Consider the following 16,007-nt stretch of genomic DNA (forward strand, 5'->3'; position numbering starts at 1 on the left):
ATTAAACTAGAAATTATGATGTGTAGCATTGAGAATTTGGTTTTATAACTCATTTTCTAGAACTAGAATAAAGAAATGTAGCCTTTAACATCTGGGGGAGAAAAAAAACAAAATAGTTTGGAAAGAGTAGGTTGAGCTTTTTGGTTTCAAAATGTTGCTTAATTTTTAATCTGATTTTGAGAGGAACATTTGTCCTTTATTCTTCACATTCTCTTTCCTAAAATCCTATTCAAGATTACATGTATGACCTCTTTAAAAATTAAACAATTTAATTAAATTCAATTAGAAGTTCCTTGAAATAGCACAAATCTAAGAAATAAAGCATATGCTAAATTGATAAAGGGTTCAGCTTTGTTTAAAATAAACTTAATCTTCAGATGGCAAATACTGAAACCCTTAGGATTCTAGTCTGATCCAGGATAACAGTGGTAGCATGTAGTAAGGTATTATTGTAAAAGCTTCTCTATATAATTACACCTATGTGAAACTTGCCCACCTGTTGCTGGTGTAGGAAGGATGGGTCTCTTGGGCTTAGTCCCACATATCGATTGGCTTGGGATGTGCCTGAGGCTGTGTAGGCTGATTAAGGAAGAACAAAACAGATTGATAAAAATGCCAACCTATCACAAATATTACCCTGTGCAGGTACAGTACAAATATGAGCAATCCAGAGTTATGATTTTGCAATATATAGGATGTGTCTGTGATTTTCCTTTATTTAAACCTTAGCAGAATGCAAAAGAAAAATTGGACCAAATTTGGAAGTTGTGTAAATTCCTATAAACTTCAATGGAAGCTGCAAGCATAAGTGGTAATGATGTCTCTTGTTAAATAAAAGTTCCTCTGATTAATTTTTTTTACTTCTTCTAAAGTGATTAAATAAGGTATATATTTGAAGGAATCATGAGCCTGATTCTTATTTCCATTATACTAGTCTAACGCACCAGTCAAATCACTGAGATTACGATGTTGAGAGAAAATATTAGTGCACACTTATTCTTACTGCTGTGAAGGCCCATCAAACAACTGTAAAAGAACAACAAAAATTGGAATCAAAAGTTCAATTTACTTATATGGCATGAAATAAATCTTTATAGGCCTTTATAGGCCTTTGGAAACAAAATGTAATCTGATCAGTATTTTCATGAGAAGGGAGCTATTTTTTACCATGCAATATAGTATTAAATAGGCAACTCTCCTATCCATCAGGAAGCATCTTCCCAGAGGGACAATTTAAGGAACTTCCATGCTGTCTGATACAGAAGATTAAATAAATCCATTTCTGAGGAGAAAGGGAATGGTAAGTGATGCTGGCATCAGTTACAGGATATGGACCCTTCACCTATTGGTCACATTCCTGTCTGGTTTCTGTCAGTAATCCCTAAAAGCCATTACCCTCTTCTAGCTTTTGGTGGCTCTTAAGAAATGAGGTAGGTGGTCTTACTCCACTTGCCAGTGTAGAGAAGTCCACACTGCAACTTTCAGCATCACAACCTAGAAACTTGCTGGCAGACAAAACAAAGGTACTAAAATTGAATAGACATACACAAGCATACCAGTGAGGAGCTAAGTCGGAGTACTTACGGAATTCATCTGTTAGTGATAAAGCCACAGGGCAATACAAGCAAACGAAATCCATTCAATTGAAAATAAAAATAGGGGAGGAGGGAAAGGGAGGATTTATACAGTAAAAAGGCTTTACTGAAAAACTGTCAAAAAAATGAATCCATTATTAGAAGGAAATTATGGTGGGGGCCACAGGGTTCCCCAGATATTATTAAAGTCTGCTGTTCTTTCTCATTCAAAACAATTCTGCTACCACACTTCAGAATGAAAAGCAGTACTAATCATTTTCTGTTTTATTCTCATCAGACTGAATTATAATAATAATGATAACTTGCTGTACAAGCATATGTATTTTTATTGCAAATAAAAGAAAACTATGCTTTAAAATCTGTGTAGTCTTGGTTTTCCCATTAAGTTAACAGTAGTACTCTGTGTGGCATGTCTATGTGACTGATAATATAATTTATATGTATTCATATATGATTTATACATCAGCAGGACATGATCCCCCATTTTTTTTCTTCATCCGTAAGCTATGTTACTTAGCTTTTGTGCTCTTAAAGATACAAATCCAGTTTCCAAAGGCTTTCCAAGCAGACAAGACTACTGCATTGCTCTGAAAACCACAGCACGCTAAACACATGTAGCATTTACATGCCACTTCATATCAGAATTGGCACATACAAAGAAAATGTGTACATAGGGGTTTTATTATTATTTATGTGCTGTACTGACAAACATTGGACCTTTAGGCAAGAACTTACTTGAATATTACTCTGGAAGAATGAGGAGACCTTATTTTGAATATTTAAGCCAAGATGTTCTCAGATTAAGTGGGAAACGGGTACCCAGGTTCCACTGAATTGCAAGAGAAACTGGGTGCTGACCTCATTTGAAAATATAGTCCAATTTTTCCCTTTAGTAGTAGGACAATTAACAGATTAAGTTTGCTTTCATGTAATAATGAATAATATGGTCAGATTACCAGAAAACATCCCAACACAGGTCTGACGTTGTATTTGTTCTTTTTTGTAATTTGTATTAGAAACCCTGACCTCATCTGAGACAGTATTTAGGCCAGGCACAATCATGAGAAACAGGAAGCAGAATGAAAATATAAATTCTTGAAACTACACATGAATTCAGTTGTATTCTGACTGAAAGTTTAGAGCAACAGCTTCTTGTTTACTGCTAAAACTAACTCTTCATAAAAAGTGCAAAAACTGTACCTCAAACCACCAGGGAAGATACAGAGGTTCTCTATCACCTTCTAGCAAAACTTTGCCTATATTAAAAGAATAGCTAAAACATTTGCATAAATCTATCCATAGTTTTATTTGTATATATTTAAACAATAGTTTGTCCAAAAGTTACTACTATCTTTCTATAACAAAGACATAACCAGTATTTCTCATTTGTAGCTCAGCCAATGCTATGCATTTGAGTCTCATCTCTGCTTCACACCCTAATGAAAAGGTTTAAAATAGTCTAACACCTAAGACACACACAGTTTATGGATTCTGCTAATGACAGACTAACAGTTGGGGACTGGATTCACAGTAGAAATACTAAAGAAGTCTAAAGCAAGTAATTTTGATGTAATGAACCCTAAAGAGATTAGTATTTTCTAAGACTGGTAAGTTTTCTTCCAAAATGTTTTTGGAAGTGTCTCAAAAAAATTTTTGGCACTCTGATAAATACTGGCCATCTCAATTCCAAATAAAAGTTCAAAGACAACAGAAACACAGAAAGTAGTTAAAAACCAACATTCTGTATCCCTGAGCATAAGGTAAGTAATTGCAAAAGAAGAAATTACCCTGGACCTTTGCTCTTACTTCCAAAATCGCAATTCCATTGAAGATAATAGGATAAATAACATGGTCCTATATAGTAATAAAAAAACTTAGATATATTGATGTTAGGGTTTGGATGTGTTTGGTCTGTTTTTTAAAAAAGAACAGTGGATCCACCATCCACTGCAGCAACAAAAAGGAATTAAAATTTTATTTTGCCACATCAGGTTTTTTGCTAGAAACAACACAACCTATATGAACATGCAACTGTCATATCTCGGATTCAGTATGTATTGTAACAAGGCTTGATTTCTGTAGGAAAGCTCATTGAGGAGCAAATTATCCAATCTCTGTTTGGAATTCCACCTCCAGGTCATTGTAAAACCTCGCTGTCTGGGTGTGCTTCTCAATGTCTTAACAATGTCCACCTTAGATGAATAATCACACTTCCTTTTTCTTGAATAGTGGTCAAATATGCAGGCTTTTCCCTTTCTTTTTGGTTGTCATGTCACAAACTTTGCTTCATGTAACATGATGCACTGTTGAAATTTGGGGAGGGAAAGCTTTGCAGTCAGATCATGTCTGCTCTCCATGTAAAATGATGAGCATCCACTTGGTCAAATAGTAGGAAAAGGCGCCTTTTTCTGGCCTCAATTTGAAATCGTATGGAATCTTTGATGGACATTTTTTGTTTCCTAAAGAAATACTTACTGGTTGCTGTAGGTGAAGATGCCTCACCTTCAGTGGATGTAGTGATGGGTTTAGTATCTGTCATGGTCAGGGTCACAGGTCGCACCGCACTGTGATGGGGAGAGGGTGCCAAAACTGGAGTAAAATGGCCAGGCACTTTCCCTACTACTTGACCACTGCTGTTAGGCTACAAAACAAAACCAAAAGAATGCCTTGTGAAACATACACATTGCTTTTAAGGAACCTACCCACCTATCTCAAGGTTTTCCAGAATGCCCATCACCATAGTACCTGCGAGTTGCAATGTGCTAACAAGGCTACGGATTTCTATGTGGTATTTTCTGCAGGCAGATTCTTCCTCAGATAGGTAATATACACTTAAGTGGCAGCATTTTTTGATAAGGTTTCTTCCTTTCTGGTTGCAGCATGCATCAGATTGTTTCAAAGTATATTTGCTGTTCACACAGTGGCTGTGAACCACAGTAAATCCCATGATAGCAGGATTAAACTGACCAGGCATAGGCCCCAATGTACCAAGTATTAAGAACAAATGAATGATGCCAAACCTCTGTTTTCACATGCCATTCTACTCTGTCTCGGAGCATAACCACAACTTGACCACAGTTGTCCACAGAAATTACGCATACTGGAAGGCTAACTAATAATTCATGTTTGAAGAGTGGGGGAGAGGGTTAGGATAAGATGCTCTATAATGTGTATATCATAATATCTGGCCAAAAGCCACCTCCCAAAAACACAGAAGTGTTTACTAAAAGGAACTTCACAAGTTAAGAGCATAATAAAGACACCTCTTTCATAAATACAAGAGGCAGTCTGCATATGACCGTATGGTACAGGTCATCAAAGTAATATGCTACTTCCTGCATATAGGCACATCTGAATTAAGTAATTTTCACTGGTAAATATGTGTGTTTATCCAATGCTTAAACACACCCTAGACATTCTGCATGACTGTAAACACTCCAATAGTACATAACTTGCAGTAAAAACTAGCAAGTAGTAAATATTTTTTTCAACAGTGGGTCGTAACTTTTGTTTTAAATGAATTGTGTGCTCTGTGAATCACATCTGTTTTAAAACACAGCCATATAAAGTAAAAAATACTGGGAATCCTGTTATCAGAAGGATCTTGTCAAATCTGAGATAACTAAAGAGTAAAGAAATGGATTGATAAAGGAACTGATTCAACTGATACAAAGGTAGTTTAAAAGAGGTTAAGTGTGACTATGGTAATTAAATAATAACTGGGCTGAGGCAATTATTGCAAGTATGTGCAGAGTATAAACACACAGAATATTAAGGAATTATTTGGAAAGCACAGGAGGTGTAAACTAGAGGTAATGGAATGAAACAGAGAAGGAGTAAATTTAAAGTTAATAGCAAGAAAAACTTTCTGGCAGTATGATCTATTAGACTTTGCAAGTGCCCCCCAGAGAGAGTCTTGCTTTTTAGGACATCAAAAGCTAAGTTAGAAGAAAACATTAGAAAGTGTTAGTGCAAATGGAGAGCAATCTTATATTCATAAGAACATTGGGCAGTTAGCAGACTCTTTAAAATCACAAGCCTTACAATGAAAAATAACAGTAAAAATGTACACTGATGAGAAGCGGCCAACAAACTACCCCTTTAAATGAAAAAAAGTCACACTCTCAAACATATAGCTAGTTTGACAAACGTAACTGTATGTTTGAGGGGGTGTTGGGAGCGCAGGTGGGGACAGCAGAGTCACGGAATCCCAAGATTTTACACATAAAGAAATCGGGTGGTATCTATGATGTCTTCATATTCCTAGTTGCACAAGCTGAGAAGTTACTACTAGAGGTTTAGTAACAGAAATAATTGTGAGCTGTTTAAGTAGCTTCAGAATAAGAAAGCAACATAGATACAAAGGAATTACAATACTTTCACAAATAGAATTTCCCTAAATAACTGGTATGTTACATTAAATTTTATTAATTAGGGCAAAATTAACAGTTAGATAGATCTCCCTTGTTTAGTGTACTTGAAATGGAAATAAGATGTGGCAAAATATAAAACAGATAATTTCTAGACAATAATGTGGCATAAAAGTTTACTGAGCATCTGCCTGCATGCTTATATAATCAATGTATCATAAGCTGAGAACTCAGTAATTACAGGTCTTTCATCAAATACACATATTAAAACTTCATAGTACAGCAAGTGTATGTCATTAAGTCCACTTGCTGTGAGATCTGCCATAGCAGTGGCTTTTATCTGGAGACTGTTTAATAGGCCTGCCAGCCTCTAAAACTAGGTATCTTAGTGACCAGAGGTCTGACTCCACCTGCCTTAGAACCAAATTACAATTTTAACTAAGATAAATTCAGAAGAGTTGCCTAAAAATCATTCATCATGGTGGCTAGTATCATCTCTTATGTGACTGCAAGTTGTACAGAGTTCAAGTTGAGACATCTCAATGCTGCAATAAAACACGCTCTGTTGTAGTTAAGGGAGCTGCGACACAGTTCAAAGCATTTGTATGGAAAACTGCCAGAAATACAGGTGAGCCTTGTGATAAACTTTTTTCTAAAATACCAAAACTCTTGTCAGTAAGACCTACTTGGCATGTTGGACTAGATTTTCAGTATGCTTCTGGGGAGTCTGCTGCTTAGGCAAGCCCTCTCTCCTACCCTGGCAGCCCAGCTGTCCACATGACTACCTTCACCTCTCAGTTGCACCTGGTAGCTCTGGTGGAGTCACTGACCTGTGACCACAGGGACAGCTTAGGAGCCTTAGCTCACATGGTGTGGTAACAAATTACAAAAACAACTGAGAATTCTTTACCAAAATTACCAACTTTTATTAAAAACTTAGCTGATTTCAGGGAGTTTATGGATTAAAACAGCCTGTGTCATCAGCTTCCAAAACCAGCTCTGTCTCCAAAGCCAGACTCAAATTAATTACAAGGACACAGCTGGAGACCAGAGTGACTTATACCAGTATATCACTTTCTACTGTTCCCTAATGATCCTAGGTCAACAGGAATGCAATGCCTCACATGGACTCCAGCTTAGTTCTTGAGCATATGGTCCAAATAAACAAAACCTTTCCTTGCTGAGTTACAAGACAAAGAATATATATCTACCCCATTCTCATGTAAACCATGTTTTAGCCTGTGCAATACAAAACAGCAGTGCAGTACAACACCCCACTTCATCTAAACTGAGGGTGAAGTCCTGTCTTTGTTGAAAGCCATGGGGAGTTCACTTACGATATTAGTGGAAGTGGTTTATGATCCCCCTCCATCCAGTGTCCACATTTCTACTTCATTTTCTTTTTTTTTATGTCTTCTTAAACGGCAGCCATTGTTCTGTATCTATCCTACATGTAAAACTGAGTGCAGACACGATATAATGAAACTGAGGTCTGCAGCCTCTAGACAGTAAAATAAAACCTCCGAAGAAAGTAAAGGAAAAACTCATTACTTTGCTAAGTATAATTCTTGTGGTTCCAACATTTCAGACTCGGACTGCACATTAGATTTCAAATGAAATTATAAGCTAGTTATGTGCCTCTTAACAATTTTATTGCATTTTGTTGTATTTCACCAAGTATCTTCTGACTGCACCTTATGATTTATACTGCTCTTGTTATTGTAATCTCTGACATCTATTGTTTTCCTTTTCCAAGTACTTTATGTCTGTTTTCAAATTTGTAGCTTAATATTTGTTTTAAAATGTTGCAGTAATGTCAAGTAAGGTATATTGCACTACCTGTTCAGGTGTCACTGCTTGGCAAAGAAGACAATGCAAGAAGGATAAGCATACACAAGAAGGAGTTTGGTGTGCCATGTCTAAGAAACTAACTTCTCCCCCCATACTGAAACTTTCTTGTATTACATTTTTTAAATAACTTCAGTTGTAGGTAAGCATAAACCTACAGGGACTTTTACATATATAATTCTTCTTCAACAATCCTACCTCCCTTTCAGATGTGACATAAGGTCCTCTCTTTTGCATAACTTGTGATTGGAACTGATATAAAAGAAATTTTATTAAAACTTTGGTGTTTTTCCTAGGTTGGCTACATTTGTATACAGTTTGTGAAAAGCAGTCTCACACTCACCCGAGACCTGTTATATGAAATGTCATTCATAACAAACCACCCTGACACACCCATACTTGTCTGTCTTGCATGCAGTAAAAAACAGTTAAGAAGTTATGGACTATTTAAGTTATCATAATTAGTTTGCAGCTGAAGATCATAGAGTATTCCTAAGTAAACAGATCCTGTAGTTGTCTCAGAGTTATTGTTTAGGCCTGTCTTCACACTGATGCAGACACTACTACGTACTGGTTTATACTCCGTTCACACTTCTGTGATTATCTTTGCAAACACTAAACAAAAAGCTTTTCAAATAAAGGTCTACACTGTGGACTGTGGTACAGTTGATAGTGGTACAAGCTCAAGAACACTGTCTCTCTCAGGTGACTGAAGCCCTCTGTTGCCTTTTCAGTGCAAAGAGGGAAACCCTCTAGTTAGAAATAGCCTTCTGAAGTTGTCAATTGATAATGTAATTGAAAAGTGGCTGCTAGAATTAACTTCTGTGACCTGTTCTCCTTTTAATTCTTGCAGTTATCTCAAATTATATGTTGGCACAGAAACTGTGTATCTATTTGGTCCGTTATATCCATTGAATTACAAATATTCACAGGACATCATTTAATATGAATTAATTTTGTCCTTATTTAAAACAAGTTCTAGGTTCTAGTTCCAGTTTTCCCTGGAAAACTGTTTCTAGTTCCAGTTTTTCACAATTACAGTTGAAAAATCAACTGTTACTATCAACTAGGACATCAATACATGTAATGGATTCACAAACGGAGAGATTATGCCCGAGGCACAAACCTGAAGCAAATTGCATGAACACAGCTGTTAGATAAACAAACTGTGCATTTGAAAATGGGAAGAGGAAAAGAAGCAAACACAACAAAGGTCTAGCAAATTTAACCCCATTTTATCCAGGTATAACTTACTCTATTGTTGGACTGGATTTTCATGTCTGGGTTTATTTTTTCCACATTTTTAATTCACACCATCTTGAACTGCCACAAATGAATCCATTTATTTGCTCAAAGCCACAGATGAGTTGTATTCACTGTCATAGCTGTAACATATTTCAGATTGTCAGACTATTAATATCTGATCATGTGCACTACGCACACTTTCAGTGAATCCTTAAGTCTGAAGTCTGAACAGAAACTTTTAACAGATAGGAACATGGCTTTATTAAAATCATGATTCACTGTACCTGTTTTCTCTGCTGGGATTTTACTAACATATTAATTGGTAATTAATCAACCCCCTCTCAGACCTCTGCTTACATATTTGCCCAAATATCAGCACATTTACACCTAGTCTCCAGTTACATATTATGAGAGCATTTTGTCAAATAGCTCACTACTTTCAGAATTTAAAAAATCCTCCTGATGCCATAGTGAAATAGCAACACTAAGATCTACAAAAGAGGTAACAGAGATTAGGCACACTTACTAAGCAATTTAAATAAACTGTTAAGTTGCTTGAAAGATAAACTAGATTTTGTTTTCATTTGCATAATGTCTTTTTTTTTCCCCAAATAATTGTAATTATAATTCCAAATTCCAAATAAAATTATGCCAAATTTCCTTTGAGTATTAAATACAAAGCATCTTGAAAGAAATAATCATTAAACGTCAGAAGTAATCTCGGTACAGCTAAATATAATGCTGTGTTAGGTGTTTCAGAAAGATGTTTCAGGGCTTAATAAAAACTATGTTGTTCCAGCTACTTGGAGAACAGTACATTTGCATCTCAAAACACAGGTTTTTCACAGAAATTCTGTGTTTTCCAATAAGGTTATCATATTACAGCCAGGTGATAAACCAATTAGTGCAGCTTAGTCAAACCAGATTCAGTGTATTTGGAAATATTCTGTCACCCATTTCTTCTCAACAGTTCCAGTCCCTTGTAATGGCAAAGTTCAGATACTATAGTGATGCATACCACTGCAAATACCCACGGCAGTGTAGTTTTGAGACCACTCATTGAATTAACTTTGTTGATGACACTGAAGAAGATCCAGTTCTCCACATTTTGGTTCCCTGCTCACATACCAAATATCTTGTTTTAAGAGTTGTCAACCAGCCACATCAATGAACCTGGAGATGATAGCTGGTAAATTCTGTCCTTGAGTCAATACCATTGTGCTCTGTGCTCTGTTCCACAGAGGGTTATGGATGTTCCAGAAAATCTACAAGTGAAAAAAAAACCTGAAAGGCAGTATCTTCCATTTTTCTAACTCCTCCTTCTTGGTTTGGTTTTTTGTTTGTTTGTTTGTTTGTTCTGGTTTGGTTGGTTGGTTTTGGTTTTCATTTTTGTTTTTTTTGTTGTTGTTGTTGTTACATGATGTAAACCCAACCTTTTACTTTAGTAGAGCCTTTGCATAGGCCACCCTAATGCTAAATCCAACTGCTGTATTAGTCTCCCACTGAAGCAGCTCAATGGTACCAGTGGCAGTTTCATTAAACTAACATTATTAACTACCTGAGTAATATAACACTTTGAGACTCTGCCAAACATAAGGGAATGGCATTATTAGAGCACTGCGAATGAGACTGTAGAAGCTACTACTAGACAGTTCTTCCTCATGTTGAACCTGGTGTGTTTCATAAAGCAGCTGTTTAACAAGAAGCAAGGTGATACAGATTTCCTTTCTGCTGTTGGACACTACAGCAACAAAAGAAATGTACTTCACCTTTTTACAGTGCATCTTACCTACTTTTCACAAGGAGAAAGCTCACTAGGTTCCATACCATTGCAACTTGAATAACTCATTGCTACAGCATATCTTACACAGACCTCACTGGGAGATGCCACACAGAAGCTTCAAGTGGTGTGACACGCAGCTACCTGTCTGCTTGAGGAATTAGCTTTAGAAAAACATATTGCTGCCAGTTCTTGGATGCTGACATCACTTCTGATTGTGAGAGAAATGAAGGCATTGACTGAGCTCTGAGTCTCACTCATTTGAGAAAGCATTTTCTTCTTGATGTAATGCTGTTAAAACTGAGAGCAACTGCAGAGCTTCAGCAACCCATGCTTAGACACAGATATAAGACATTCTAGATGAAGACTCCTCTATCCTGGATTACAATTTTGCCTGTGAACTCTTAAAATCTGAATTATTTGTCAACAGGCAGAGGACAAGGAATTACCCAGTTTTCCTTTAATATTTGCCTCAACAACAGGGTAAGTCCATGTCACGCAAGAATGGGAAAGGAAAACTCTTGCTCAGATGAATCTCTGGGTTAACAGTATTTCATGCACTCTGAAGACTTACAACTGTGCATTTAATAAACTAAAAATGAGCAAACTAAATACAATGTAATCTTTTACAACTGCAGTTAAATTTTTAAAATGCTTTGTCAGTAGATACAGTTAAGCTAATAGTCTCACTTTGCCTCCCAATTACAAACAGCACATCACTATATTTTATCGTCAATAATTTCTTAAAAGTTACAAGGAAAGATTTGCTAGAGAAGCTGAAAACTATTAAATGTCTGTAAATAAAGGTGCTAGCTATACCAAAGAAAATACATGCATACATATCACTTGTATCAGCTTATTCTGCTACTGTTCTCCCATAAACCAACAGAAAACCCTTTGACCAGCCCAAACACAGCCTAGATTCTCTCCTCATTACTAAATGACTGCAGTTATTGTATTGAAGAATGGCAAAGCATCTGCCTGGCATTCCTGAAGAGTGTGCCTATCTTTCATTGAACAAAAAAACTGAATACCCCAACCAATTATGAGAGGAAAATAAGTGGTCTCATCAGCTTCCACTAGCAGATTGTCTCAAACAGTTCAGTTATTTCTGTCTTCAGGCAAAGATAAAACCATTAAAATGATAAAGCTGCAAACTACTCCACATTGCAACAAAGCACTTCTTAACAGCTCCACGAATTTTAGTCAACAGGTGGACAGAGGTTCACTTGGACTATACAGCGTAACAAGTGTAAGCCATTAATTTTATAAGGAAAGAGTCCAGTACTTGACTCCCCCAAATTGGAGGCAATTTTACCATGCCAGTGAAAACTGCATATTTCATAAAAAATATCACAACATTTGATTTAAGTTTACCTGTAAACTGTCCCCTTCATAATCCAAACTCAAAGAGTTTGCAACATGGTCTACTTTTCTTTTCTTGGTTCAGTCAGAAAAAAAATCCCCAGTCATGCCAGGATGCTCTTCAGCAAGACTCACCTTAACTGTCTGCATTAATATAGTTTCTTTCATCACACTTGCTGATCCTTCTGTGATTCACCCCACTTTAACCTGGAAATTATTCCATTTAAGTCAGCATGGCATTAAATTTGGATCTTTTGGCTTTAACTTCAGCCACACAAGTGTTGTTCTGCTTGGTGATTTGTTGAGGCTCATTGGAAGTATGATTTTGATACTGTATATTGATTCCTACACCCTCGAATATTAACACATTTTCAAGTGTGTGCAGATTTGCACGTGTGCATGCATATGTATACATATACACAGAGGTGTTAACACTGTCTAAGATTAAAAGATTCACCCACCTATAATCATTCAGCAAGGAAATACAGGTTCAAAATTCATGGTAGCTTCGAAACCCTCAATACTCTGTAGATGGATAAACACTGGAGGTGGATTAGACACATACCAACCAATGAGGTTTTGGTGAAACCTTCAATGAGTTACCAGTGCCAGTTTAGCTGTGGAGAGACCAGCACCCCATCATAATACAGATACATACATACTCTCACACACAATCTCATCCATAACATGAGCACCTCGCTAAGAAGAAAAGCATTGAAATAAGTAATAGGAAAAGGGCTAAGCAGAGCTACATAAACAGTGGAAAGTACAGCAGTTCTCAAAACCTTGGGAACTTTTCAGTCTACTAGTTGGAGGCAAGTCCAGCTCTGTATCTAATAAGATCCATTTCTATTCAGTACATATGTTTATTTATTCTCCAGATTGAACAGGTAATAAAAAAGCAGATATGCATTAATTTGACAGCCATGGCTCTCTTTAATTTAGGATCACCCGTTGTTGCTCACTGCAGCCACAGGGCCTGTTTGAACTTCCTGACTGTTCATCACACATAATTTGGAGTATTTAACATTATGTCAGGAAAATTGCCCACTGCTTCCCACCATGGAAACCTATGGGAGCCCTACATCTTTAAACTAATTTTACTCAAAATATTCTATTGAATAGGATGACTGTCTCCCTATAATCAGTGCGGCAGTAATGTAATTAATCTCAAAATTGCTGTGGGGAGTACAAGGCATCTCAGTTGCTTGTCGTAACAATCTAAATTAGCGTATTACTGAAAGATGTTGAGGAGGAACAGTTCATTTTAGGTAAAAGCTGTGAGGGTATCCATCCTTTTTATTTTTAAAGCTGAAATTAAAACTATCATCATACTTCCCCTTTTGAAATACAAATTAGTATGTTTTGAGGTGGAAAAGTGTAATTAAATTTGATGTGGTATTCTTACTGATGCAGTTTTGCATTTTACAATAATTAAATTTGTTTGAATAAAAATTCATGTTTTACTTAGAAAAGAAAAACTGGTTTGGCTGAAAGCATGCCATTGTATCAGAACAATTCCCTTTTGTCACTGAAACATCACAGACAGCTGCTGCTTCTTTTCCTAAGCAAAAAATTATTCTTGTTGTTTTACTTTTTGTACAGCCATACTTTAACTGTTCTATTTAGAGGTATTTTGACTGGACATGCAACTCCTCTACTGTACAGCATATCTCAAAGGTGAACTTTAAAGAATTACATTTAAAATAGATTTGACTAATAACAGTGATTAATTATTATAAATTGCAGAGAAAAGCAGATGTAAATGCCTGAAATCCCATTCTTGTTGGTGTTTAACCTTGTCCCCTCCTTTCAGGAACTAAATCAAACATCAAGTGAAATGAAAAACATTAACATAAAGGTTGTGAAAGGTGGTGAAAGCAGTACATTGAGGCCAGTTTGGCCTGTTATTCCCTATGGTGCCACACCAGAAGGATAGGAAGTGTTTTGGGTTTCCTACTAGTCTGAAAAAAAATAAGCAGAGTATCTTTTAAGGTAACAAGATTAATCTTTCAGACGCAGATAAGAGAAGACAGTAAGACTCTTGCTGGATAAAGAGTTTAAAGCATTTCTCCTGCTCAATGAGTGTACTCCCCAGTGTTCAAATCCTAAGACAGCACATTTGTCAATTGTCTGAAATAAAGCCAGATACTTCATTTAGATGTTGTATTTTTTCAGGGATGATCCAAAGCAGAACTCTGAACAATCCAGAGAGATTATCACCTGATCTGATCTTTTAATATATATAAAAAATCAAAATGTAAGTAAAGCAAGCACTGAATAATTAAAGAAATACATAACAGTAAGGGCCTGATTTTAATTTGCGTAATTTTTCCCTTAATAGTGCCTAATTAAGACATCACTTGAAAAAAAAAAAATTCAACAGAACTCTAAGATTTTCCATCCTGCATTAACATTAAGGACTTTTAATGGATGTCTTAATTAGACTTTGTTATTCATGGAAATTTTGCACAAATTAAAATCAGGTCCTGCATGCAACATTCCCAGCTGAGTCTCAGCAAAAATGCTATATGGGACTGAAAGACTTTAAATCCATGCACAGACAGCAATTTGTAGTCTGAAGCAAACATAATCCATGTTCACTTTTCGGTTTAATCTTCATTAATACTGTAACCATAAAAAATCACATTGTTAAGATTTCTCCCTTCTAAGTAAATTTTGATTTCATGGACTCACTTTTAAAAATAAATAAATTTAGGAAGTCATGCAGCTGGACCAGTGCGTTCGCCCACATGTACAATAGCCACAATGGCCTCTGAACAGCCCAGAGGGGCCATATCTGCTATTCAACACACAAGTTTGATTCAGTCTTCAGTTCTATTGCTGCTGTGCCTGAAACACATGCTGAAAGGCCTGTCATTGTTGGTGAAAAACAAAACAAAACAAAGCCCAAACCAAAATGCTGTCACAGCAGCCTCTTCATCCCTGATAAGATAGTCCTTCCAAAGGAACCTAACTCTTAGAAGCAGGAAAACCTGATCATTGTGTCTTCAGCTCACATTCCCAAGGCTCTTCCAAAAACATGCTAAAGTACAAGCTACAGGGATCCACAGGAGCCTTTTGGATAGTGCATCAAATATAAGTAACAGCCTGAGCATCAAGTCTGAACTGCAGTTTATCCTATAGTGCAGAGCACATGTTAACACTATGTGCTGATACTATCATGGAAAGCAGTTTTGCACCCAGTTCTTCACAAATTACTTTGCTAATGAAAACCGTGTTAATTTCCCGTGTCAGTCACAGGTCTGAATCGGTGTTGCAGACAGGGACTCATCTGCCACTGCACGTCCTCTACAAAAGGAAGAAAAAACAATTTTGTGGATCTGTGCTGTACTCACTACAGTAATGTCTTTGCATCTGTGCAAATAAATGTCAGGAGCCTATGAAACAGGGCAAGCACTTCCTTGCCACAGCTGATTTTCTTTCACAGTCTATAAATATACCTGTATGTCAGTATTTGTGCATGCATGTGCTTGTATGTATCAGCACCCTCCTTGCTTCATCCTGCCGCAGGAACTTTGTCCCCAGTGTCCCTGTGCAGCCACAGAGGCAGCCAGCCTTCAGGAGGAATGCCAGACCAGGATCTTCCCTGTTACTACTGCTGGCTCTTTTTCTTACATCTCACAGAGGAACCCCAAGTAGATATGACTGACCTGCACCCTTTATTCAATCATGCCAAAGAGGAAAAATTGCTGGATTGCTGATATGCCAACTCCCAGTTTACTATGAGACCAGAACTAGGGAGATACCAGTCTAGATGCCCTGGCAGACATATACTCCTCA

The 16,007-nt window shown here is 36.8% G+C and overlaps 1 protein-coding gene across 8 annotated transcripts in view; it reads right to left on the reverse strand.

The window, feature by feature from the left end:
- The window catches only part of NFIB (nuclear factor I B), a 176,991-nt gene that overhangs the window by 25,587 nt on the left and 135,397 nt on the right, over positions 1 to 16,007 (reverse strand). For 3 of the 8 annotated variants that reach the window (XM_051642224.1, XM_051642225.1, XM_051642228.1), the window contains exons 9-10: positions 4,071 to 4,236; positions 497 to 579 (exon numbers count right to left, since the gene is read on the reverse strand). The exons of 2 other annotated variants lie outside the window; for them this stretch is intronic. In XM_051642224.1, coding sequence (XP_051498184.1) covers positions 497 to 579; positions 4,071 to 4,236 — 249 coding nt within the window. The remainder of the gene's footprint in view (positions 1 to 496; positions 580 to 4,070; positions 4,237 to 16,007) is intronic. 3 more of the 8 variants (XM_051642230.1, XM_051642231.1, XM_051642227.1) reach the window with 2 other exon arrangements.

Source organism: Apus apus, chromosome Z (genome assembly GCF_020740795.1).
Source record: "Apus apus isolate bApuApu2 chromosome Z, bApuApu2.pri.cur, whole genome shotgun sequence".
Classification (NCBI taxonomy): Eukaryota; Metazoa; Chordata; class Aves; order Apodiformes; family Apodidae; genus Apus; species Apus apus.